The sequence below is a fragment of the Manihot esculenta genome, chromosome 16 (assembly GCF_001659605.2).
Source record: "Manihot esculenta cultivar AM560-2 chromosome 16, M.esculenta_v8, whole genome shotgun sequence".
In the NCBI taxonomy this organism is placed as follows: Eukaryota; Viridiplantae; Streptophyta; class Magnoliopsida; order Malpighiales; family Euphorbiaceae; genus Manihot; species Manihot esculenta.
Window position 1 is genome coordinate 25038689 of NC_035176.2, and position 27862 is coordinate 25066550.

At 28.6% G+C, this 27862-nt stretch overlaps 2 protein-coding genes and 1 long non-coding RNA gene across 4 annotated transcripts; 1 reads left to right on the forward strand and 2 right to left on the reverse strand.

The window, feature by feature from the left end:
- Positions 1-3616: 3616 nt before the first annotated feature.
- LOC110603082 (protein PGR) lies at positions 3617-6090 on the forward strand. Its single transcript, XM_021740753.2, has 5 exons — positions 3617-3879; positions 4010-4123; positions 4778-5000; positions 5456-5704; positions 5830-6090. The coding sequence occupies exons 1-5, from the start codon at positions 3734-3736 to the stop codon at positions 5959-5961; spliced, it is 864 nt and encodes a 287-aa protein (XP_021596445.1). The 5' UTR covers positions 3617-3733; the 3' UTR covers positions 5962-6090.
- A 3061-nt stretch (positions 6091-9151) lies between these two features.
- Positions 9152-9676, reverse strand: LOC110604178. The gene is made up of 2 exons (XR_002486208.2): positions 9510-9676; positions 9152-9418 (listed from the first exon to the last, which is right to left on the reverse strand). It is a non-coding gene; the product is annotated as an uncharacterized LOC110604178 (long non-coding RNA).
- A 5810-nt stretch (positions 9677-15486) lies between these two features.
- Positions 15487-19755, reverse strand: LOC110603800 (serine/threonine protein phosphatase 2A 57 kDa regulatory subunit B' kappa isoform). 2 transcript variants are annotated; one of them, XM_021741722.2, is made up of 3 exons: positions 19493-19755; positions 17111-18302; positions 15487-16342 (listed from the first exon to the last, which is right to left on the reverse strand). In XM_021741722.2, the coding sequence occupies exons 2-3, from the start codon at positions 18266-18268 to the stop codon at positions 15986-15988; spliced, it is 1515 nt and encodes a 504-aa protein (XP_021597414.1). In that variant the 5' UTR covers positions 18269-18302; positions 19493-19755; the 3' UTR covers positions 15487-15985. The 2 variants fall into 2 exon arrangements, with proteins under 2 accessions (XP_021597414.1, XP_021597413.1); XM_021741721.2 differs by lacking the exon at positions 19493-19755 and adding an exon at positions 19238-19486.
- Between the last annotated feature and the right edge of the window lie 8107 nt (positions 19756-27862).

A 27862-nucleotide genomic window follows, 5' to 3' on the forward strand; every position in this document is an offset into this window, starting at 1 on the left:
TTAATTGGTTTTTGAAATGTTTTACCATATGAACGATTATAGAATTTAGGTATAAAAAGTTTAAATATTTAAAATTGAATATGATAAAGGCTTAGGACAAAGTGAAAAAATATTTTTAAATATCAGTTATTTTTTTAACAAAAACCGGAGCTTAAACGAGATAGAGACAGCATTTAGTTAAATGAAACATCACGGAGAAAATAAGAATAAAATTGAGCATTAAATTTAAGAAAACAAAAAAGACTCGAAGGCGTTAGGTTTTGATTGAAAATTTCGTGCGGCAAATGGTTTGTGCTAAAGAAAAATAAATAAATAAAAGAAAAACTTAAGCCAGGCTGCATGGTGGGACCCAAACATGAGTTGGCGGTTGGGGAGGTTGTGATGACTTGTAAATAGGAAATTAAAGCAGTCGAATTCCCATTGTGACTCACACGTCATCCTCATACCAACGACTCTAAATTCATATCTCCTCCATCATTTCTTCAACTAAAATATTCAGCTTTAATTATTTTATTTATTGTCTACTTCAATTACTCCACCATTTTTATAATTTATTCAATATTTTTTTATAAAAAAATTATTTTATCCTTTTAATTTTATATTCTTTTTATTTATTCATTTAATTTTTAAATTATAAATAAGTTAACGCCCTCGTCTTACCTCTTTAATTTTTAACTATTAAATAATTTAATCACGTGATAGTAGAGATATTTTAATAAATTTTTAAAAATATAAGGATTAATTTGTAATAATAATATTATGCAAGAACATTTTTATAATTCATCCTTTATTTCATTTTGGAACCATAATTTTTCAGCCACATTGGGCTCTATTTTGGGCCAAACTCGGAGCTCCATGACGCCCGGATTTTTCTTGAAACCCTTACCCAACTGTATTGGGCCTTAAGGCCCAATCTATAAGGATTCCCACACGACAATGGAGGGAGCGAGCCAAGTCCTCGCTGACCCCCACTCCATTCTTTCTGATGATCACCACACTGCGGTGGCGGATTCCGTTGAATCGGAGTTGCTCAATCTGGGCCTTTATTCCATTGGAGTTAAGTCCCTCGCTGACCCCTATCTATTTCGCAATGGCAATATCTCTCATATTCAAGCCTTCCTCAGTCCTCCTGGTAATTTCTCCTCCTCCCTTCGGTTTTCTTCTCTAGGCTCTGTTTGGTTTCTCAGAATGTGCTAGGTAAGGATAAAGAAAGTTCTATATTGCTATTGTACTTCAAATTTTTGTTCAGAATGTGCTGGCCTTCCACCATAATTGCAGTAACTTGCAACAAAATATAAGATTTTAATAAAAAATAACAAATATCTGCTTTTTACTGGAAAATAAAAGTTCCATAAATGGTGGTGTGGTATGGTATGGTATGCTTGAACCAACTCTAACCAGAGATGTTGCTTCATCACTACATGAAGATCGAAAAATGAGCGATCGTCTTCCACTTAAGTTGCTAACTGGGTCACCATCTCATCAATATACCCAGCAAGGCAACATGCTGGTTAGTTGATGGGGTAAGGAACCTCAAGATTGCAAAATAGAGATTTGGTATTGAATGCAAATTAGGGTTCAATTTCCTGATAAGTATTTGTGGGAGGGGAGGGAAATTGAACCCTAATTTATCTGCAAACAACTTGCTAGTTGTTAGCCCCTTTTCCCCCTCTCCTTAATCAAACAATTGTCGGTTTTTCTTTTCTGCTTATGCATAAGCTTGCTATGCAAATTGTAGATATACAAGGATCATCCCAGCTGCTGGGTCCATCAACGCTACAAGGTGCTCAATGGCACCAGCTTGCACAATCTGGGCTTTGTTTTCATGAAATATTGACAAGTTAAACAAAGTTGTGGCTTCATCCTTCTTTCATTCCCCGATGAATCAAGGGCCTTTTGATCATTTAAAAGAAAAAAAAAAAAAGAAAAAGAAGAAAAGCTCAGTTATTGAAATACTAACTGCAGATAGGTACTATTTTAACAGAAGTATTAAGATGGTACATGAAATATCAACTTGAGAACTTAATTATTATACAAATATAAAATAAAGATAAATTTATGAGTTATTTTAAGAGTAAATTACATTTAAATTTTTGAATTTTAACGTAATTAATAGATTGATTCGTGTATTTTTAAAATTAAATATTTAAATTTCTATATAATCATTTTATTCAAATTGAAAGTTTTTTTATTTATAATTTCGTTAGTTAACGGGTGAAAAGAAAAATAAATATTTTAAATATTTTAAATATTTTTGTGAATATTTATATTCTTTTTAATATATGTAAGAATTTTATATTGTGTAAATTATATTTTAATTTTTAAATTTTAGCGTAATTGACGGATTATAGAGAAATTTAAATATACGATTTAAAAAAGACAGACCGATTAATAAGTTGTCAACCTTATTATTTTTTTCATATTAATTTTTCATGATCTTATTATATTTTTTTATTATTACTTTGATTTTAATTTGAAACAAGTTTGAGATTGAAAATATTAAAAGAAATTAATAAAGACCTATTTTGGCCTAATAGATTTTACTTTGTCTAAAACTGTGAGCCCAATTCGACGGAGATAATAGAATTCAATTTTGATAATTGTTTAAAATAATAATATTAAAAAATTTTATTAATTTATTTTTTTCTTTATAAATTTAAAATTTTTTTTATCATTTGATTGAAAAAAATTTTATATAAAATCTGTATTAGAAGTAGGAGATCTCTCTTTTTCACTATATATTTTCTCATTTTTCATCTCTCGATTTCTCTAAGCATTTAAAGTTGAACTGATTTTTTTTATTATTAATATTTTGCGATGACTTTTAATAATTAAATATTCTTTTAATCTGACATCTCGTTTCTAATAGCTACTCTTAACTCATACGGTGGTTTGTTGTTCTTCCCTTAAATGTCCCATCATCATCTTTCGCTGTTGGTTGTGATTTATGAATATGGATTGCTTTCTTTAGGTTGCTGATAGCTATCTTTTGGCCTTTCTTCTCATTTCCTTTTTTGGGTTTCAATACGATATCTACTGTCATTTATGGCTGTAAGTTTTTTTTCGCTTATGGTAACCGGAGCAATTTGAGAGTAACATCTAGATCCTTCTTCCATCAACTTTTTCTGTTTCGGACCTTTAAATTTTTAAAACTCTATATTATATTATTTGTTGGGTCTAGATGGCTTTACTTTGTCATTAGACCGTAAATCCGTTTTTAATTAATTAAAATCTTTGCCTTTTGAAAAAAAAAAACAATTTCGTTAATAATTACAAGAATATTATTAAAAGGTTGATACGATAGGAAGACGAATAAAATTAACCCCGCACCTAGACACAGCCAACTTCTTCAAGAAATTATGCCATCTCAGCTTCTGATCAATGCTGAATCTCTCTTGATTATTATTATTATTATTATAAAATAATATATTTTATTATTTGCTTTAAATTAATTATTAATTTTATAATATATTTAATATAACAATGGTTAAATCCCGATCAATCCTCAACTAGACAAATTTAATTTAATTTAATTATATATTTAATATAAAAATTAAATAATTATTTACTAAATAATAAATATATACCTATATATATATATTGTTTTATTTTTGGGAAGCAGAGATATGAAAGAACAGCAGTGGGTAGTCACAGGCCAGAAACGAACAAATGATGATCTGACATTTTCTTCAACAGTTTCTCAACTCCGATTAGTCTCCAAAATTCGATAAAAATGGATAGGTTCTTAATCCAACCACTAATTGCTGTCTTAATCTCTTCTTTCATTGCTATTAGAGCTTACAGGAGAAAATCTCTCGACTTGTCCGGCGCCCTCGCCGGCTTTCTTGTTATGACAATTCACTTCGCAATCAATTACAGGTTTACTCTTTTTCCCTTTTTTTTTTTCTCTTCCCTGTTTGGTTACTGAGAAATCCCAGAAAGTTTCTGCTTCTTCTTTGTTTTGTTTTATTTTATTTTTTACTTTTAATTAAGTATATGTTGGATTTAGATTTGGAGCTATATTGCTTGCGTTCTTCCTCTCTTCATCGAAGCTTACGAAAGTTGGGGAGGAGAAGAAGAGACGTTTTGATGCTGATTTCAAGGAGGGCGGACAAAGAAATTGGTACTGTGCCCTTATTCTCTTTCTTGTTTCAATATATGAATCTGTATATGCATTTATGCTATTTGAGGTGAAGGACTGTGATTTGAGCTAAGAATGCTTCTTCCTTTGTTTTTACAGAAATATACCTCAATATATGCCTTTTTGATCGAGTTAGGATAAAAAAATTGTTGCATAAATGACAAAAACACACCTCTTTTCAATTGATAAATCAAACAATTTTTAACACTTGAGAGTATGATGTTACTAAAATTGTAGAAGGATAGGTTTTAAATCTTAATAAGTTGCAGTTTCGGAGAAATTTTGTGGTGTTGATTTTATATGTCTCAAAAGAGTAAATATGGAGAGAACCTTTCTAATTTGAGTTCCTAGACTTTCTGTTTGTTCTTTTATGATAATTTGCCAATCCATATGATCCAAAATGAGCCATCGAAGATGTGGCAGAGACTTGTCCTAGTGTTCACCTGTTAAGCCAATTCAATATTCCAGCCAAGGATTTGATCTCTAGGTCTATATTTTTAATCTTGAGACTTGAAGACAAAATCTGAATGGTTGAGGTTCTTAACATAACACATGCGAATATGTTCAGTTCACTGCCTTAGATGCATTTTCCTTGATTCTTTCTTTAATGGTGTGATTCCTTTTTGTTCTTATCAGGATACAAGTTCTGTTTAATAGCGGTATTTCTGCTGTTTTGGCTGTGCTTATTTGGAAACTGAGTGGATGGGAGGACAAGTGCTTGGACACAAAAGAATCAACTGTTATCACATCTTTAATTGGTGGTATTATTGGTCATTATTCTTGTTGCAATGGAGACACTTGGTCTTCAGAGCTGGGGGTGCTTAGTGATGCCCAACCTCGTTTGATCACAACCTTTAAGGTGTATTTTCTTTTCATTCTGATATTATCATTTTAAATCAAGCTCATTCGCATTTGCTTGCAGTTTGTTGCAATGATTCGTACAGATAATATTTGCCTTTCTAGTGGATAGAAAATGTGCAAGCTGTTTTCTCTGATTCAGTTATAATCTAGATTGTGGCCTTTTAGCTGGTAATGTTTACCCTTGGAAGGCCTCTCAGAATAATTTATGAATTCTTTGTGTTCATGTTACAATCTTCTCTTCTCTCGTTCAGAGGATTTGTGGGCTATATTTTTTGTTTGTTTTTTGGTTTTAACCAACCGACTGTTATTCCTGTTTTGATGGTATATGATGTAAATTTGCAATGATTTCTGAGATATTTGATATCTTCAAATCATATGTGAACTTAAGGAAATTTTATAAGTTTTAGGAGTGCAAATCCTGATAAGTTTCCTACATGATTGATTGATTATCAGCCTGTTCGGAAGGGTACAAATGGCGGTGTGACAATGCTAGGACTTGTAGCAGCTGCAGCAGCAGGAAGTGTTATTGGTCTCACATTTGTTCTCTTTGGATTTTTCACAACAAAATGTGAATATGATGTAGCTTTGAAGCAGCTCTTGGTTGTACCCCTTGCTGCAATGGCAGGATTATGTGGGAGTCTCATTGATTCCCTATTGGGAGCTACACTGCAATTCAGCGGATTCTGCACTGTTCGTAAGAAAGTAAGCTAGCCATTTGTGGAAAGATTTATCATTAGATCTACTTCTTTGTGCCATAATTGGGATAAACAAAATTATAAATGAGCACTTGTGAGCTGACTTCCGACGTAATATGATTGGCTTTTCAGGTTGTTGGAAAACCAGGACCAACAGTGAAGAAAATTTCGGGGCTTAACTTTCTCGACAACAATGCTGTGAATCTTGTTTCAATACTGTTGACATCATTGCTGACTTCTATTGCCTGTTTATACATTTTCTAAACTGATATCTTCAGTCAAGTCTTTTGTTGTGATCTTGAGATTGCAGACCCCAATTATGCTTTTGCAACTGAATAATGTATCAATTGTAAGAAGTTTTAATCTAGCCATTTTGAAGCTTGTTGATGCTAATCTTACCCTTTTGTCTCTGTTTTTTTGCCTTCAGGCTTATGGACCTCAAATTTTTGTTCATGGCAGGTTAACTACAGTCATTATCACTAAATCAGAATGAACCTTTTCGGATATGGTGGTTAAAATATAAAATTGTAATGAAGCCAAGTTTCGTAAATATAGTGTCATGCTCAATTACGTGTTTGATTCGGCTTTTGAAGTTTGAAACTCTGTAGTTAAACTCAGTTGAGTTTGATTTTTTGAGTCTTGAACTCAGGCTTAATAAGACTTGCATTTTGCTCAAGGTGAAAGTTTTAAAATTAAGCCCTTTATTTTTTTTATTATTTAATTTTAATTTAAGAAATAAAATATATTAATAAATTCATATAAAAATCTTAATAAAATTTTCAAAATATAAAAAATAACTTAATTTGATTTAAATTTGTTAATTCTTCGGAAATAAACTTTCTAAAATATAATTTAACTCCATGACTTTTGACGTAAATTTCCCTCTGTGGTCCCTTGGTGGTTCGATACTCTCGTCTTTTCTTATTCCTTAAACCTAACTTCTCATTTCTCTTTCCCCATGAAAGACAATTTGCGTCAATTGACTATCAATGAAAAAAAAGATGTTATTGTCCCTATTAAGAGTTCCAGGGATATTCCGATAGTTACTTATGATTTTTATATGGTGGGAATGTTTTTCATATGCAATCCAATCAATTTTCAGAATATGCAGACATTTTCGGCAGATTTATGGCATCCTTTAGAGGGGGTATCTATTATGGAAATAGATGCAAAAAGATATCTGTTTCAGTTTTTTAATGATGTTGATTTTGAAAATATAGGGAATGGATCGATTCCTGCTTGTTTGGAAGGAGATACAAGATATGTCGCCGGGCCCTATGAGAGTTAAAGCTTGTTTTAACATTCGGCAACCTTTGAAACGGTGGAAGAAGTTTGTTGGAGATGATGGTACTGTGTTTACTGTGAAGTTTCAATACGAAAAGCTGACTATTTTTTGCTATCTATGTGGGAAACAGGGTCATATGGAGACTTTATGTGACTTGCGGTTGAGGTTGAAAAAAGAAGATATCAAGTTTGGTTGGGGTGATTTCCTCGGAGCACCTGTTTGTCGGAACTAGAGACTAACAAGCCTGTGGCTGCGTGATTTCGGCAATTCTGCTCCGCCGGGATTTGTATCAAGCTTGGACAAATTTAGTTGGTTTTGTCAAGTTGATGGGGTTTGTTTCAATCTCAAAATTTTATTGGCTACGGTTTTGTTGTGAAAAATTCTGAGGGTATATTTCAACGTGGTGTTTCTGGTTTCTCGGAAGGTAATGATATGCCGGTAATTGTTGGAGCTTTAGCTCTCCGTCACTATTTGCTATTTGCGACGAAATTTTTGCTTTTTAATGGCTGCATTCTTATGGACTGTTTACAAGTGGTTCAAGTTCTTCGGTCTCTACATTTAGATTTTTCTGAACTGAATTTGAGTTTGAATGATTATAAATTTTTGCTAGACTCTAGAACTGATATTTCTGTTAGATGGGTTCATTGTCATGCCACTCTAGCTGCTCATACTTTGGCTAGAAAATCTATTAGGTATGATCGTTTATCTGTTTGGGATGACATCTCTCTTTGTTTGATGAAATTTTATTAATACAACCAGTAGTTTTACTTTAAAAAAAACTTAATTCTTTAAATGAAAAATATTTTTTATTAACTAAATTTTTGTGTTCTAAACATAGGAGAAAATAGGGTTTAAGACAAGAATTTGTTTTTTTTTTTTATAAAAATTATTTTAAGAATTTTTTATCTGTAATTTTTAATATTTAGATTACCAAGAAAAATTGATTAATGAAAAACAGTGTCTCTGATCAAAGAAAAAAATTACATTATTTTTTATAACCACGGGCTTCCCTCACTAGAGGGTGGGGCCTAACCCTAAAGAAGAATATGGGTCCAAAGCCCATCAAGCCATTCTCAAGAAGACCGACCCAATATCGCAGGCCCAAGTCTAGATACGTAGAGTAGGCCAGATCAGTCACGAGCGCAGGTCCGACAGGAGATAGCCTAACCCGATGATATGATGTGAGGGAGAATAGTTGGCCCAGTCACTTTGCAGCCCTACCCGCACGCGAGCCGGGGGAAATTAAATGGCCGTCTGACATGGAGAGGGACTCTAACGCATTCGTACATACGGATCTGAGTGACAGAGACAGATGACACTATAGCAGAGAAGCGGTTAGACGTCACTAGCGGACAAAAGGAAAAGGAATAAAAAGGAAGGAGCGTCTTCTTCCCTAGTCAAGCTTACACACCCACGGTAAACCTTATTTTCTGGATCTCAGAATATCAATTGGCGCCGTCTATGGGGACGAAGGAGATCTTCTCATCACCAGAGTTTTGTTTTCGTAATACCCACTGAGATCCACATGGCAAACCACAATGAAAACCATGTCAATAACACCCCAAACAACCTGAGCTCAGCTCAAGAAGGTCAGCAGTTCTCTTTCTCTAGTCTTACAACCCCCTTCAACCAACTATCAGTGTTGTTTAATCCCTCGCCGAACTCAGCCGGGAATATACCTAGAGCCACCATGTCTAACTAAGAACTTCAAGCCATGGCTTTTCAATTACAGAACACTGCCCACTGGTTAGGGCAGATACTACAGTAGAGGGTCTCAACACTCCATTAAACATACCCCCTTAGCTGAAGGGATCCATACCACTGAATCTCAACCCACCTTCAACTACCAGATCCCCCAGCAAAGTAGTCGGAGAACTGGAGAAGGGAGTGGAGGAGTAGGTAGAGAAGAGGAGCCAGCAGTCAGGGTTCGAGGAAGGAGGGTAAGAGAGCTCATTGAAAATGATGAAGCAGAAAGCTATTCTACGAGGGCAACGGCGAGGATGGAAAGTGAAGAATGAGGAGAAGAGTATTGTTTGGAGAAGAGGCCAAGGCAAGAAGAGGCAAATTTTCGCTGAAGGGGAGAGACTTGTCAGGAAAATTATGAAAAGGAGGATAAAAAGGTAAAAGACACTTAATAGTTAGAAAAAAAAAAAAAGTCAAAACAGATGATATATGAATGTTCAACACTTTTATTAATAAAATTATGTAGCAGAATAACATAGGTGAGACATAACACAGGGAATTAACTGGAAAGACGCAAACTGTCGTCACTGAGTAGTGACAACTACACCAACAGCAGCAGCAGTAATTTATTAAAGTGAACTGATACAACACAACAGAAGTCTTCACTGTCTTAATTAGCAGCAGCAGCACAGAACATCTAAGCAACATTCACAAGTCTCGAAGCAGCAAAAACAGCAACACAGAGCAAACAAGCTGCAAAATTTGTTTCCAAATAACAAAGGATTAGAAAATTCCTTTTACTAATAAGAGGGAAAAAAAAAAACTAAAAATAAGAGAAACCCACCAGGCATAGAGGAAGCCTTTGTCCTCATGCCTCCTCTTAACATGATCAGCATATGACATCTCTTGATAAGCTGGTGCATCCATTCTCTCTCCCTTCCTGTTTCTCTGGAAATCAGGAGACACCAAAAACTACAACCTTTGAACACAAACTAATGAAGGCTTGTTGGATAATATGTATAAATGTACGTGGCAAACGGATACTTAAGGAGATTTGAGGAGGAAGATTAGAAGTTTGTGCAATACGTGGAAACACTTGATTGGTTAGATATTTGTAATGGTCCAATTTGTCATCGTCAAACATTTTATTATATTCCTCATGTTATTTTCATTACGTAGGATTATCTAGTTTTGTGAGAAACCTAACTCGTTAAGCTTTCTTAAGTCTTCTTTCTTTTATATATATATATATATTTTTTGGAGCAAGCAAGCTTTCTTTAGGATTGTCTTGAAGACCAAGAAATTTCGTAAATGTTTTTTTTTTTAAAAAGAAATTATTATTTAATTTTTATATTATGAAAAAATTATTAATAAATTTCCCAGATTTAATTTTTTTTTTTCATAAAATAGGGAAATAATTAATTGACAGAATTTGAAGAAGGAAAAAAAAAATTCTGAATCGTATTTTCTTCTAATTTTTTCTTCCTATCTCACGATGATAGACTTATGACTTTTTTTTTCACGTAAATTAAACAAATATAGAGTGGGTTCGTATGACGCAGGATTTTTATTTTTTTATTTTCTTAAAACTAAAAACAGTTTTTTGATATTTAATATTTATTTCTTAAGTTTGTATAAAAATAAGTATAAATTTTATATAATAATAAAAAATAAAATATGTTTTAAAACATGATATTTAATAATAAAATAAGAGCGTAAATAATTTTATAAATAATTATATGTAAAAATAAATAATAAATTATATTTACATTCTATATAATATTATAATAAAAAATTATTATTTGATCTTCGGTTATATAAAAAATTAATTAGTTAATTGCTTAACTTTTAAAAATATATTAAAATATCATTAAAATTTTAAAAATTTTATCGATTAATTTTTCCTGTTTATTTTAATTGTCAAATAGTATAAAAATAAAAATTACTATTTAGTACTTATAATATAGGAAAAGTCACTAATTAATTTATTAATTTTAAAAAATATATTAAAATATTCCTAAATTTTTTAAAAATTTTATTAATTAATCCCCTATCAATTTTAGTTGTTAATTGTTATAAAATTTTTTTAAATATTCTCAATATGAAAGAATTAATTAGTAGACATTTTTATAAAATTAAGAGATCAACTAATCAATTTTCTCTTACTATAAGGACTGAATAGTAAAATATTTAATAATTAAAATTAATAAAAAAAACTAATTAATATATTTTCAGTATCTTAAGAACACTTCAATGTATTTTTTAAAATAAAAAAAATTAATTAATGAGTTTTTGATATTATATAGACTAAATAGTAAATTTTTCTTACAAAAAATTTAAAACACCTTCAATACAGAAGAATTTTTATAAAATTAAAAGATTAATTAATGAGTTTTTTATATTATAGGACTAAATAGTTAATATTCAATAATTAAAATTAATAAAAAATTAATTAGTATATTTTTTAAAATTTAAAAGTTGTTTTAATTTATTTTATAAAATTAAAAAATTAATTAATAATTTTTTTTATATTATAAAAATTAAATAGTAAAATTTTTTATAATAATAAAATAACAATATATTTTATAAATTAATTAAATAAATATGTATTTAAAACATAAATTTAATTAGTGAAAAAAAATTTTAAAATTTATAATAATAATTTAATAAAAATTGTAAAGAAAAATAATAAATTTTTTATAATAATAAAAAAATATATTTTATAAATTAATTAAACAAATAAGTATTTAAAATATAAATTTAATTGGTGAAATAAAATTTTAAAATTTATAATAATAATTTAGTAAAAATCGTAAAGAAAAATAATAATTTGATAGAATATGTAATAAAAAAATTAATATTTATAGTTTTTAATTTTTAATTTTTTATTTTAAAAATATTTTTTAATAAATAATAAAAATAAAAACATAACACTATGAAACAAAAAAAATTTTATATTTTTTAAAAAATAAAAAATCGTAACAATAACGAATGCATCCGTAATTATTAAATTAAAATAATACATTTTATTCCGTTTATTAATATGTCTTTTGCTTATAATTTTTTATTATTAAATTGTTTTTACATTAATAAATTATATATATATATATATTAAACAGAAATATATAAGAAGATTAACAAATGACTTATAATTTAAAATGAGAATTTACGTTTGATTTTTCAAGAGAACAGTAGAATTTGAATTTATTAATACCGTCGTTCATTTACTGAAAACAAATAATTTAAAGAGGAAGTAACAATAAATTGGACTTCTTCCTTCTCCCAATTTTTTTTTCTTCAAAAAAAAAAATCAATTTCCTCATCTCCCTCATATAATTTTAATTTATTTTCTTAATTATTTTCTGATTGATCATAATAATATGGGAAAAGTATCATATATTTGACACTTTAATTTAATTTTTAATAAATCATATGCTAAAATTTATTCCGTTAGCATTAAAAATTATTCGTAATATAATTAAGAATTTCAAAAGGGTTTAATTTAATTAATTCTCTTATTTAAATAAAATAATTTAATTTTTTTAATTTTAAAATAAATTAAAATTATGTGACTAAAAAACTGTGATCGGTGAATTTGTAACAAGAGAGTGCAGTGATTAATATTTATAATAGTTATTCCGACGTTAAAGTTAATAAATTAAAGAAAATGATGAAAATATTGAGATGTTTTGAATTTAATAATAATTATATAAAATTGTATATTTAATTTTTATATTTATCAATTTATATACTGTAAAGACATGAAAATTGTTATCAAATCTTTTAAAAATTCAAATAATATATACTAGTAGATAGGTGATTCCGAGATTATAAGTGTGAAGAAGATATATTAGATTGTATTTTATAATAGTAATTTTCTCGTTAGATCTGCCCTATAATTGAGAAGGTGAACGAAAAACTAAGATTTACAGCATTTGAATTTTTTTTTTTACAGATAAAATCGCTTAAATAATAGATTATTTTAAATGATTATCGTGTTATATCATATAATATTTTATTTAATTTATTTATTTTTAAAATAAATTATTATATTGAAAAGTTAAAAATAAAAATTTAAATCAATAATTTTAATTAAAGAATAATTTTATTATATTAATTATATTTCATAAGATGGCTAACAATATTAAATACTTGCCATTAAAGTGTTAATGAAATAAAGTTCAGAAACTATTTTGTTAAAAATTAGGGTAAATTATAATATGGTTATGTTAAAATCAAACGCCCTAAAACAAATATTAGAATAAGTCGCATTAACTATACTGCTATAAAAATTAATATATATACAGTAACAATATAAATGAAAAATTATTATTTAATTTTTATGATATATAAAAATTTATTAATTGATTTTTAAATTTTAAAAAATATATAAAAATATTCATAAAATTTTAAAAATTCTATTAATTCATTTTTCTGTTAATTTATAAGAAAACTTTAATCGATCACAAAGATTAATTAATTTATATTTTAATAAATTAAAAAATTAATTAACGCTTATGGATTAAATTAGCGAAAAAATTAATTAGTCGATTTTTTAATATTTTTATATGTTTTTAAAATTAATGAAATAATTAATTTAATTAAACCATAAATTTAATTATAAATTTTAAAAAATTATTTTTAAAATATAACTTTAAAACTATTAATTTAATAAAATTATATTTAAAAATTATATTTTTTAAAAATTTAGGTGGTCACAAGTAAAATTAAGGTGTTTGATAAGAAAAAATATTAAAATATATACTTGCAAATATACATTTAGCTTTAATTCCTATAATCTCAAAAGGATTAAGAAATTGTCATATAATTAAGTTTAAACTCATTTTTTTTTTCTATTTAGATTATAAAATTTGTTTTAATTTCTATATCTACTTTTTTTTAAATTTATTTATTTCAAATTAATCATTAATGTGTTAAAACAATGTATTAAATTTTAACATATTTTACTTGTGCATTTTTATATTTTATATTATTTTTTAAAATTATTTTTATTTAACAATGCATAATGTTTAAAAATAAAAATTCTATTTGATAAAAATTCAGTTTTTTCAAATTATGACTCAAAATTATTTTCAAAAAATAAAAAAGAAAATTTTTTTATTCAACCAAACCAACCAACCAAAGCTATCACAAATGGAAATTTATCTCGAATGGGGGAGCTGACCGAGTTTAGACTTTAGATCCGCCTGAGAGTAATAGTGGCGCTGCATCTAAAGGTGGAAATTTCAGCCACCGCATCTGGTGGCTACCAATGGCGGCGTTATTTTAGAATTTTTAAAAATCAATTTTTATTTTAATCGAATTCATTTAATTCAGTTTAATTTAATTTAATTTGATCGGTTAAATTTTTTAATAAATTTTTTAATTTTAAATTTTAATTAAAATATTTTAATTCTAATTATAATTTAATCTTTTTAAATTATATAAAAAAAATACTATTGCTTTTCTATTTTTATTATTTTTTTAATTAAAATTGAATTGAATTGAAATAATAAAAAAATTTTAAAATAAAAATTGAATTGAATAAAATAAAAAATTAAATTAAAATTTTAAATTAATTTAATTCTATTAATTTTTTTAATTTATACCGAGTAACTTACTATACCCAAATCAACAGAGAATCACTTTTAATAAGTATATAAATTTTATTCACTTTATTTATTTTATATATATTAAAAATAATATTTTATTAATATTTTAATTATATTTATTTTAAAAACATTAAATTTTAAAGATATTAAATATAAAAAATTAAACATTTATGATAATTCACATTTATATTCAACTCTTTAAATTTTGAATGATAAAATTAAATCTTTTTAGTTTATCACAATTATAGCTAAAAAAATTAAATTAAATTTAAAAAAATTATAATATAATTTTTAAAATTTTATATTATTAATAAAATATATAATTCTTTCATTTAAATTTTATATTGAAATTAAATATATTTTACATTTATTATATATAATATTAAATATATTATAAATATTTATTATAAATAAATTTATATTATATAAAATATCAAATATAAATAATATGTATTAAAATATTTTATTGGATGCTTATATTTAATATTATAAATTATGTATATATAAAAATATATGTGAAAAATTTTATTTTTTATTAATAATATTTTAATAGAATAAAATATTATATATTTTAAATTGTAAAATTTTATTTTATATTATATTTTAATTTTTTATTAATAATTTATAATATTATATAAAAGGAAATAGAGAATAAACAAGCGATTAATAAAATATGAAAGTGTTATAATAAAAATATGTATTTAAAGATTATTTTATTAATTAAATAGAACTTTAGAGTAACTTTTTTTTTAAATTGTCTCTTTGACTATAATTATGATAAATTAAAATGATTTTATTTTATTATCAAATTATCCTAAACATCAGAATTCTTTTTTTATCTAATATCTCTAAATGTTATTAAATATTAAGAAATATTTTAAATGTTTATTTTAAAAAATAATAATTAATAATAACTTATTTTGAAAATAAAATAAAATTAAAAAAGTTACAATAGCAATATAAAAAAATAACAATATTTCAAAACGATAAAAAAGAAAAAAATATTTCCATTTAGAACTCAATGAGGTTTAAATAATGTTTCCATTTCCTTCTTAATTTTCATAGAAGTGAGAGTCAGCTCAGTAGAATCCATTCCATTAATTAAGGAAAGCAAAGTGAATCCCAGAGTCGCATATCCTGTGTATTCTATAATTTATCACAGGCATCTATCTTCATGACATTTCAACTTTCTTCCAAACTCCAGATGCATGCAAAATCCAACCCAGTGCTAAATGTTTCATAAGCTGAGGAAAGAAATGGGAATTAGCTATACAACTTAAAGTGTAATAAAGCAAACAGCTAGAAATCCTTGCTGGGTTATAGTAAGGACAGAAGCAGCAGCAGCAGCAGCTCCATTTTCAGAGCAAGGAGACAAATTACAACTCTTGAAAAGAATAAATATGGGCAGAAAAACAAACAGCCCTTGGGGTATTGTAGAAACAGGGGATGTCAATACACATAATTGCAAGCTATGGGGCAATTCCATCACAGCCCCCATCTGCCAAACAAACCTTCAAGGTGGCTGCAGCCGCAGCAGCAGCAGCGCCGCGGCAGCATTACTACTTATAATACAACACCTTAGCACAAGATGCAAATCCTACTAGCATCCTAGATTCCTTCCTATTTCAGGAAATGATTTCAGCACTGCAATCAGATTGGCACAATTGTTTGTTTCTTTCGCCGACAGTGTTGCTCACACTATTAGATATTAGCAGGCAACAGAGCATGTGGCAGGTTTTACTGGAGACAAGATATTATCAGCTGTAGATTGGAAACCAGCAGCATTTTCAAGGCGTTCCCATGTCAACCTCCGTTTCTCAGCTTTCGCACTTAACATCGAGTCTTCCTCCTTCAACTTACATTGGCAGGCAAGCACTAGCTCTTCATCCATCTCACTGAACATCTTCTTAATATTCTGTGTTAGGTTGAGAACTGCTTGATTCCAATGATTCTGGGTGTTCCGCTCGAGCGCTGAGAAGACAAGAGGCACAATCACCTGCCTGTTTTGCACAATAAGATTTAGGATGCGCTCATTGTTCCATAGCAAGTGAGCCCGTTCAGCCACCTGGAGAGGTGAAATAAAGCTCGTTATTGTTCATTGCATAATAGTATTGCAATTTATTGCATATGCATAAACAACTTAATTTTTGTCTTCAAAGGTTTAAGATTCTAATTCGGAGATTCCATGTGCCGGTCTAACAATTGAGTTGAGTTCAGCTGGTTTAGCTCTTTATGTAAAGATTACGAGAAGCACCTCACGCCCAGAATTTTACTGGTGCATAACATATTTATAGAAGACCTAAAATCGGATGGGAAGTTCTAAAATCGGATGGGAAGTTCTAATACCATGTTAAATTTGAGTTAGGCCTAACTCATCCCAAAAGTTAGCTCAAGAGGGAGGAGTGCCTATAGGCACATTATCCCTTTCCACAACCGATGTGGGATTCAATACAATTCATACTCCATTGGTTAAATAAATTCATAAGCTTCTTCAATTGAAAAAACGTAAGCCACAAGGACCAAGTAGAATGCATAGCAAGTAGGACTCTAACCCTCTGTATGGAATTAAGAATTTTGCAAGAATTCAATTGAACTGATTTTTTTTTTTTTTTGTCAATTTTCTAGTTTGAAATAAAAGAATTCAATTTTTTTAACTGATGGAGGATAATATAAGAATTCATTTGAATTCTTTTCTTCCAAAGTGAATTGCTTCAAACGAAATCTAAGATAAAATACCATGCATAGAAGTTTTAATTGAACAAAGACATGGCATGAAAATGGGGTCAATTGTACTATCACATAATGAGCATGAGACTGGTAAAGAAGTATTTACCTGGTAATGTGAGCTATTAAGGCAGCATCCAATGCGTCGAAATAGTGGGACCATGATCTTTTGAAACTCATCCATGCTAGTCATTTCCAAAATCTCTTCTATCTCACTTATAAACATCAATTCCTTCTGGCTGTTTGTCACTGGCCAATACTTCAGTAAACCCTTAATCACACTACTTGCCAACTTTGGATCCTTATCTATAAACTGTACAACACAATATGTCAATTGTTGATGGTAGATGCCGACCGATTTTGGCTTGTGTAGAGGAATCAAAGCTCTCCATAGAAACATCTTATGTTCCTCTTTCAAAGGCAAGGCAAAGCCGCTAATAACACTTCCAAAAATCTCCAACAGCTCAGCAATTCCATTATGACGGTCAGTTTCAAAAACAAAATTATAGATGATGTTATTAACAGCTTTTCGGATAAAAGGTCGGTGTACCATGAAATTCCCATAAATCTTATGCAGAATAGTTTTCAAACAGTCTCTTTCTCTTGGGTCCTCGGAATCAAAGAGGTCAAGTAATCTCATAATAAAAGCATGATCTATATACTTCTTTGCTGCCTTTGCATCAACCGAATTTATAAACTTGAGTAGTAGATCATACACACATTGTAAATGTGACCAATCGGGATCAAACATCGGCTCTTCATCCTCTGTTTCACCACCTGTGTTATTGGAATGATACTTCGGGGGGAAAACCCGAAAGAGGTTTGTTGCACACATCTTACACATTGCAGCCATTGCAGGTTCATTAAACTTGGCAGATCCAGATGAAACAAAATCAACAAGCTCCAGCAGTATTTGACGTTTAATATCTTGCTGGGAAGCAATTTTATCTGGATCACTGACATCAAAAGCTTTGCAGCAGAAGTTTAATTTACTGACAAACAGGTTTTGTTTCTGTAGATTTGAAACATCTTTGAAGGATATATGAGGCTCCACAGCCTCCACCCCAGCCATGATGCTTGCAGGAAAGACTGCTGAAGACACCCGTTTGACAACATTTAATCGACTCGAAAAAGAACTTCCTCCACTTGTACATGAGACTCCATTGTCCCAATTGCTAGAATTGTTTCCAGAATCAATCCCAGTGGAATCCAATGAATCAGACTTTGAGGACTTCCTTGGGATTTTTCTTAGAATTTGTTTGAGCATGGTGGCAATGCAGCAATTATCAGCAGAAAAATACCTACATCTCAGTTATACAAATTGAATTAGTGCAATTACTAAGTAAAGGGAAATGGCCAGTGATAGTCTTTCATGCAAAAACAGTAAAAAAGAAAAAGAAACATTATATAATTTGCTGGCTTCAAAATTCACGATGTTCTTATCAGTAGAGCTTAGTTTCCAACACTATCAGCGAAAACTCCAGACTCAAGAACATGAATCATGCATACATTAACAATCAATGAAACGAAGCAACCAGTTTCAATTGAATAAGATACAGTTGAAATCAGACAAAGTATACCAATCCAAGGTTAGAACTATAAGCACATCATAAAGGCAAGAGATCAAAAGAAACAATGAAATCCATTAATTGGAATTAACAGCTTGAGAACACAAACAAAGCAAAACACTAAGGAAATTGATGCAAGATTAAGAATCCCTTTGGCAACTAGCATGGAAAATTAAAGCACAAAGGCCCGTTTCTTCAAAATTCACTATTTTTGGCATGCCATTTCCTTTGTCAAAAATTCCAGACAACATGTCTACTCTGCTCAAGTTGTTGGAAATTTTAAATCAAGCTTGATGCTCTTACAACCACCAGGGTGATAAAAGCAGCCTCATCATCCACCCAGCATTAGGTTATTATCTGTCTCTTAATACCCAAATTTAGTTCTGGCCAAATAAAATAAATCCAAAATTTATAGGATCTTTGCTCCAATGGCAGTAGACAGCAAACCCAGATCAAGGATGCTAGCTTTCAACTTGATACCACAAACAGTCAAAGAGAAACTCAACAAACAATGGCTCCAAGCTAAAAAGGTTAAACAAGTTACTTCCATTGGCAATTATTTAAATCAAGAAAAAGTTCTCTAGCAGGAACATTGGAGGATGAAGCCTTAGATCTGGAACAATTATGAGGTCAAGAAAGTGAATTAACAAAGATCTGCACAAACTTACATGCATGAATCAAGTGGACAAAGCCCAGATCTTGATTATAAAAAACAGTAACTTCATCAAACTAGCGACAAGCTTCACAGGTGTAAATGGCACAATCACAAAGAACTTCCTTTGTCAGTCCAAAAAGCAACTCCAAAATTAACCACAAAATAGAAACTTTCAAGCAGTTGGACTACACAAGTCAAGAAATAACATTCACACACAGACAACAACAGAAGAGAGAAGGAGACGGAGAGAGAATGAGAGAGAAAGAACCTGTGCTTGTCTTAAGAGAGAAGAGAGAGGAGGGATCTTTTTAGCAAAAAGATGAAAATGGTTGATATATTTGAGTGTGAAAGTAGAATACTTTCTAGTAAATGGAGATGATATTTTTGATTTTGGGCTTTTGGGTATTGATGGATCTCCATTAAAGATCAAAAACAAGATGGAGGCACCTCGATTGAAGAGAATACGAGGTGTGGCATTGCAGGTACCAGTCGCCAGTCACCACCAACAAGCACTACCAAATGTCTAGTAAAATTGAATACTCTCCTTTTATTTTTTTTAATTCTAATACACAGTTTGATTAATGGTTTTTTTAATAAACTTTGGGTCCCTGTGTTGGACTCAGCCTCAATAATATTGAGGAATAATAATCATTATCTGGGCTACCATGTTTGGTTAAGCTGATTTAGATCTGTTTTTCCTTTTTTTTCTTTCTTTTTCGGATTTTCTTTGTCCTGCTTAAATTTGGAAACTTTAATTTATAACAGGTAAATTTTGTCTGGAATTTATCCGCAGATCAATAAAAATCTTTTCAAATTTGAAAATTTTCATGTTCTTAAATCTTTTTGCTTGAATTTTGGTTTTCACATAATACAGTAGCACTGAGCTTGGATTTTTTTTTTTTAATGTATTTCTCTGTTTGTCTTTTTATGGGGTATTTTGGAATATAAAAAATTAAAAATTTAAATATAATTAAATAAAGGCAGACTGCTTTTTAAAATTAATATAATTAAAAATAAAAGCACTTAGTTGATTAATCAATTTATTTTAAAATCTAATATTAAAGGGTATATATCTTTTTTATTTTTTAACAAATATAAAAATTATATTGTTTATTACTAGAAATTTAAGATATTAAATATTTAAATTTTTATTTTAATTAATTAAAAAATATAAAATAAATAATACTGTTGTGAGGGAATTGGGAGGTGAAAGATTGAATTATTTAAACAGCCTTTGATTAGCAGATTCATCACACCTTCTCTTCCAAAAAGAGATGCCCTTCATGGGCTGGGCTGCCTTTTCCACCTGCCACCACACAAGTGAGGATGAAGATGCCTAATTATCAAAAAATATAATTATTTAATTTCTATAATTTTAAAATAATAATTATTTAATTTTTATAATTAATGGAAGAAATTAAAAATAATTAATTAATTTAAAAAATAATTATTTTTATTTTTTTAAAAACAAAAAATTAAATAATTAAATTTATTTAATTATAAAACTAAATAGCAATTTTTCCTCAAAGAAAAAGAGGGTTATTGGTCACAAATTTTGGTTAAATCTTTGATGTTAGAGCAAAGGAAGTGAGAAATGTGAAAGCAAATGATTAAAATGAGAAGAAGGAATGATTGTTGGAAAAACTTTTGGAGATTTTGGCAGACAAAAAGTCCTAAAGCACAATAAATTTATTCATCCCACTTTTATTTTACCTTCATCATTACTCTCCACCCAACATTACCCATAATTATACATTTTCCCATGCTTTTGTCCTCTTGCCACCCTCCACACCTCTTTACTTTTTTTTTCTTATTTTTTTTTTAAAATTACCATAATTAGAGGTGGCCAATTCGACTTGGTAATTTTCACTTTTAATCCCCCAATTTTTCTTTCAATTTTTTTTAAACCTCTTTAAATTTTATTAGAGGTATCATTAGATATGAGCAGTATTCGATTTAAATCAAAAAAACTGATAAATTGAATTAATTTAAAAATTTAGTTCAATTTTTTATTTATTTCGATTCAGTTTGATTTTTAATTTCAAAAATTTTAGTTATTTCAATTCGATTCGATTTTGATCAGAAAAAAATTAAAAAAATCTAATCGAATCGATTAATGATAATAATATATTATTTTCAATTATATAGAGAGATTAGATCATATTAAGATTAAAATAATTCAATTAAAAATTAAAATACTAAAAATAAAATATAAAAAATAAAAAATTTATTAAAAATTCAAATCGATTAGACTGAACCAAATCGAATTAAATTAAATCGATTCGATTCGATTTCTAATCAAAATCAATTTGATTTAATTTTTATAAATACTAAAATTTCAATTTTTAATTTATTTAATTCGATTTAATTTTAAACCGAAACAATTTTGCTATCAAAAAACTTTATTTTACTTCATGTTTTACTTTTAAAAAAATTTCTCTGCCTCTCCTTCTGGATCGAATGAGTTATCGCTTATTTGAAGTATAATATTTTCTATAATAATATTTTTTTTTTCTTGTGTTTAGTAATTTTATAATATATTTTTTTATATATTAAAATTTTAAATAAATAAAAAATATTTAAAAAATATTTTTTCTCTTTCCTCTATTATCTTTCTTTTAATGTATTCTTTTTTCTCTTTTCCATAAAAAAAAATATTAACTAGTTTAACCGCCAGAGTTTTTCAAAATTTAAAATTTAAATTCAAGTATTATTTATTAAATATATTATTCTATTATTTTTAATATAATTTTAAAAGAATTACAATTATTATATTTCAACGAGATTAAATCCCTAATACTTACTTCTAATAAATCAAAACATGATTTAGTTGGCTTTTTATTTACTATTTTATTTTATTACTTATTTATTTTTATTTCTAAATATTAATATTATATAATATTTTAATTAGATAAAAAATTTAAATTATTTTTAATAATAGTAGCTTACAAAAAATTTAAATTATTTTTAATAATAGTAGCTTACAATAATCATAATATTAAAATAATAATAATTTTCAACAAAAATACAATTAAAATTAAAATTTATAATATTTAAAATTTATGAATTATTCATAATCATATGAATAATTTAATTTATTAAAAAGAGATAATATTAAATATAAAAATAATTAAAAGGAATACATTTGTCTGTTTGTATTTTTTTATTTTCAATTTTTATTATATTTTATTTAATATTTTATGAAATTAAAATTTAAATTTTTAAATTGAAAAATATAATTTTTAAATAGAAAAATATAATTTTTAGTGAAAAGGTATAATGTTAATTTCATATAAGTTATGTCATATAAATATATAAAATTTTATTAAAACCTTATAATATATAAAACATATTATTAAAACTCTATAATAATAATTTTAATATATATATATATATAATTGACTTTTTTAGTATGATTTTATTTTAATTTTTAATAAAAAATTAAAATTAAAATTGTATAGTAATGTTACAGAAGAATCGCCCAAATTAGAGATTAAAACAGAGTAATGTGATTAGGGATGGATCTACGTTGATGCTAAGAAGCCATAGATTCCTTGAAAATTTTTAAATTATATAGGGAGTATTTATATAATTTTACATATAGCATAAAAAATTATTATTAAATCTCTATATATTTTAAAAATTTATTAGTTAGTTTTTATTTCAAAATTATTTTATTAAAATATTTTATAGTTTATAAAATTATATTCTTTAATCTTTTTATCCAATAAATAGTTTATTTAATTTTATTCGTTTATTTTACTTTATCCCTCTCATTCTTCATTTTTCCGCTAGACCATCTGAGTGTTAGTCTTACTAAAAGGTCACAAGGCCATCCAAGCATTGGTCTCGCATAACAAGACATTTCATGGCAGGTCACAAGGCAACTTAGCTAGGCATAATTTGGGCGTTGGCCCGTGGAAACAAAAACAAACTCATAAAATGCCACAAAACCATTCGGACATTAAAACTCACTAAAACATTCAAGGCGGAAACCTGCCAGAAGATTGAGTGTTGGACTCACTAAATAAAAGATTCAAGGCGAGAACCCACCAGAAGATCGGACGTTAGACCCACTAAACAAAAGATTCAATATGGAAACCTGCCAGAAGACTGGACGTTGGACCCATTAAATAAAAGTTTCAAGGTGTGAACTCATTAGAAGATCGAGCGTTGGACCCACTAAATAAAAGTTTCAAAATAGAAACTTGTTAGAAGACGGGCGTTGGACCCATATAAACAAAAGCTTTTAGGCCATAAGTCGAAAATACGTTAGTCCAGAAGATCGGGCATCATACCCATATAAACAAAAGCTTCTAAGCCATAAATTGAAAATCTATCGGGCTAGAAGACCGAGCATCAAACCCATATAAATAAAAGCTTCTAGGCCATAAGTCGGGAATCCGCCAAGCTAGAAGACCGAGCATTAGGCCTATATAAATAAAAGTTTCTAAGCCATAAATCAGAAATTCGTCAGACCAGAAGACTGGGCGTCGGAAACATATAAATAAAAGCTTCTAGGCCATAAGTCGGAAATCTATCAGACCAGAAGAATAGGCGTCAGACCCATATAAACAAAAGTTTCTAGGCTATAAGTTGGGAATCCGCCAAGGGAAAAGACCGGGCATTGAACCTACTAAAACAAGGCGATAAATCGAGAATCCATTAGGCCAGAAGATCAAGTGTCAGTCTCACTAAACAAGGCCATAAATCAAGAATCCATTAGGCTAGAAGACTAAGTGTTAGTCCCACTAAAATAAGGCCATAAATCGAAAATCCGTCAGGCTAGAAGTTTGAGTGTTAGTCCCACTAAAACAAGGCCATAAGTTGAGAATTCGCTAGGGCAGAAGACCGAATGTTAGTCCTACTAAACAAGACTATAAGTTGGAAATCTATCAGTCTAGAAGATCGAGTGTTAGTCCCAACAAACAAAAGTCTCAAGGTCACAAGACGGATATATGCCAGACTGACCAACTGGGTGATAGTCCAGCATTATAAAAAGTTTATAAGGGATTTGATACCAGGCCACAAGGCAGGTATAAATTAGACCGGCTGACCGGGTGACAGTCCCACTCCAGGCAGTCCAAACTGGGTGATAGTCCCGCTTCATAAAAAGTTTCTAAAGTATTTAATAACAGGCCACAAGGCGAGTATACACCAGGCCAACTGACCAGGTGATAGTCCTGCTTCAGAAGAAGTCTCCAAAGCATTTAACATTGCTCTTACAATCACTCTAAAGAATCCAAACTTTTTGCGAAGGAAGAAGGCCCATTGTAGGCGGGCGAGACTTTTTCATGATTGACGAAGATGGACTGATAAGAGAACAAGTGGAGCTCGCAAGGGCTAGAAAATGCCTGAAAACTCAACAGAGCAAGGAAATCCTTGGAAGCTCGCCAGTGCTGAAAAATACACCGAAGCTTGCCAGAGCGAGAAAATACTCAAAAGATAGTCAGAGTTAGAGAATACTCGAAAGCTCGTTAGGACTACAAAATAATTGAAAGCTCGTCAGGGCGAGAAAATGCTCAGAAGCTAGTTAGTACTAGAAAATGTCCGAAAGCTCGACAGGGCGAGAAAATGCTCGAAAGATAGTTAGAGCTAGAAAATATCCGGAAGCTCGTTAGGGCTACAAAATGACTAGAAGCTCATTAGGGCTGGTCAGTGCGAAAAAATGCTTGGAACCTAATTAGTACTAGAAAATACCTGGAAGCTCAACAGGGCGAGAAAATGATTGGAAGATAGACAGGGCTAGAGACTGCCCGAAAGCTCGATTGAGATAAGAGAAAGCCTAAAAACTCGCAATGGTGTTACTATATCACTCGAATTAGTTTTGGCCAAGCATCGGACAAGATCTTGGACCAGGCTGATTGGAAGTGCGAGTCAAAAGGAAGCAAGGATAGCACATGCTCAGAAGCTAACTTAGTTCGACGGGCTGAACTAAAGACCGCACTCGTGATAGTCAATGTGATTTACACTCTAGGACCATGACACATTTCTTGACCAGGTTAACAAGAGGGTATCCACCAGGCCAACGACCATGGATTAGCCCTGATTAACAAAATTTTCAAATCGTTATCATAACTAAGTATTATGTTCAGATTATTGTAGCCACAAGGCATTGATCATTTATGGGAAGGAGCAAGCAAAGCGATGTGAGTATGGAATGGTAACCTAAAATAAGCCACATGCCCCAAATTATAAAGACAATTATCTCATTTGAATCTGAAGATCAAAGAACAGCGGGGGACCTCTGATGTTACACAAGAATCACCCAAAGTAGGCTATGAGTTGTCACCATAAGATAGGGCCACGTGGTAAGAGTCTGATAATCGATGTGCGATCCCACCCAAAAAATGGAAGACCCAGACGACCGAAATGTCCGACTTTTCATCAAGACTCGCCCATTCCAGAACAGGCCGAGTCTTCATATTAAGTTACCAATAGAGGTAATCTACCAGATCCCCGTTACTCTTGTAATCACGGAATCCCCAACCGATTAAATGGTAAGAGCCCTCGTCAATTAGTCGGCCACATCATTGCCGGATTATCAGGAAATGCTAATTAATCCCCTTTTACAGTATAAAAACAAATGATTACATGGACAAAGGTACGCTATTCTCTCACAAAACTATTGAATTTTAAAAATTATATTCGCCATTCTTTTCAACTTACTGACTTTAGTATTTCAACTTACTGATTTGAGTATCGGAGTGACTGCCGTAGACGCCAACCACTTCATGTTCTTTGTCTTGCAAGTAGACCAATCACAACACAATTCCGTTAGACCAATCATAACACAACTCCATTTCAACTATATTATCAATTTAGTTTCAACAATATCACATAGCTAAATAATTTTGATTTAATACTATTTAATTCTTATAATATTAATTTTTTTTATTTCTGATGTAATTTTTTAATTTATTTTGAAATTTCAAGAACCATATACATCCTTAAAACTATATAAATTTGCACAATTTATATATCGAAATTTTAAGATTGATTTAATGGACAATATAAACAATGGAGCCATGTCCCTCTACGAAAAATTAGAGGAATCTATTTATATATGTTCGTGAGTTATTTTGAGTTCATGACGAACTAAATTGAGAAAAAATCTCTCCAAAATTATTGCATTATTTCTCTTCCATATGCGAATTTGGCGATTTACCTACGTATGTCGGTTGTCAAACTGGAATCCTTTCGGCTGCCACGCAAGTGCTCTTTTTTGTCGGTTGCAGCCATTACCTCTTAATCGCAATTGCTCCAATCAAGTAGAGGGAATTACTGTCATGTTTATTAATTTTTTAAAATATACTGGTTTGTTTCTGCTTCAAAGTTGTCCAATTAAAATGTTTAAAATTAAACTCTTTAATCACTCCAGTAAACATTCTAGATAGTAAATTTTTGAATAAATTTAAAAGATTTTAAATTTTATTTTTTAATTTTTATTTAAAAAAAATTATTATATTAAAAAAAAAATTTTATTTTTAGTCAAAGTGATTAAATATTATAAATATTTAAAATTATATGAATTAAAAAATATATATATAATTAAAATTTTAGAAATTAAAATTTTAAAATAATTTAATATTTTTAATAAAAAATTAAAGAGATAGATTTTAAAAAATACAAAAATATTTTAATTGATTAATTTTAAAAATTAAATGAATTAATGAATTTGTTAATAATTCAGGAATATAATAATTACCTCTGTGAGAATCATATTATTGATTATAAATTTTTTATTATTCCATCAGTTGATATTTTTTTATATTATAGTAATACATAAATTAATGATTACAACTCTATTTAATTTTATTTTATTTTTAAAATATTATTTTATTTAATTTTTTAAATGAATATTTAAAATATTTTTTAATATTTAATAAAAATTTAATGTGGTTAAAATGAGTATAAATAGAAAGTTAATAAAATAATTTTTTTAATATGTCTGGAAAAATCAAGTAAACAAGTGTATTTTTTATTATGAGTTTTTATTGCTTTATTTTGTATTTGGTGAAATTATAAATTTGAAATTTTAAAGAGCTATGAAAGTGTAAAATCGCTGAAATGGTTATTCCTGGTATTTTGCTCCATGTTTGCTTTTATTTTTATTTTTTAAATTCTTTATAACTATTGCTTAATTATTGATCATAATAATCAGAACTCTACTTAAGAAGGAAGAATTACATTTCAAACTTTATTATACCCATTTATTTTAATTTGATTTAATTTAATTAATTTTTATTTTAATTTAATTATAAAATATTTAATAAATTATATATAACTATTATCAGTTGTATGTAAAAAGAATTATCAATTTATTATATTAATAAAATAAATATAAAATTATTAATTTATTATATGACATATATAATAATTAAAAATATAATTATTTTTTTATAATATGTATAATTTTTATCATATATTATGAAAATTGCAACTAGTTTAATTATTATTTTTAATATTTTTTATTTATATATTATGTATTTTACTTTTAAATAATTTATTGATATAAAAATTTTAATTTTAAAAATATAATTAATAAATTAAAAAATAATATGATTAAAATAAAAATTAAAACCATCGGTATCCGATTAGAAACTGATGACCGCGGAATCCCACGAAGCTGAGCCCC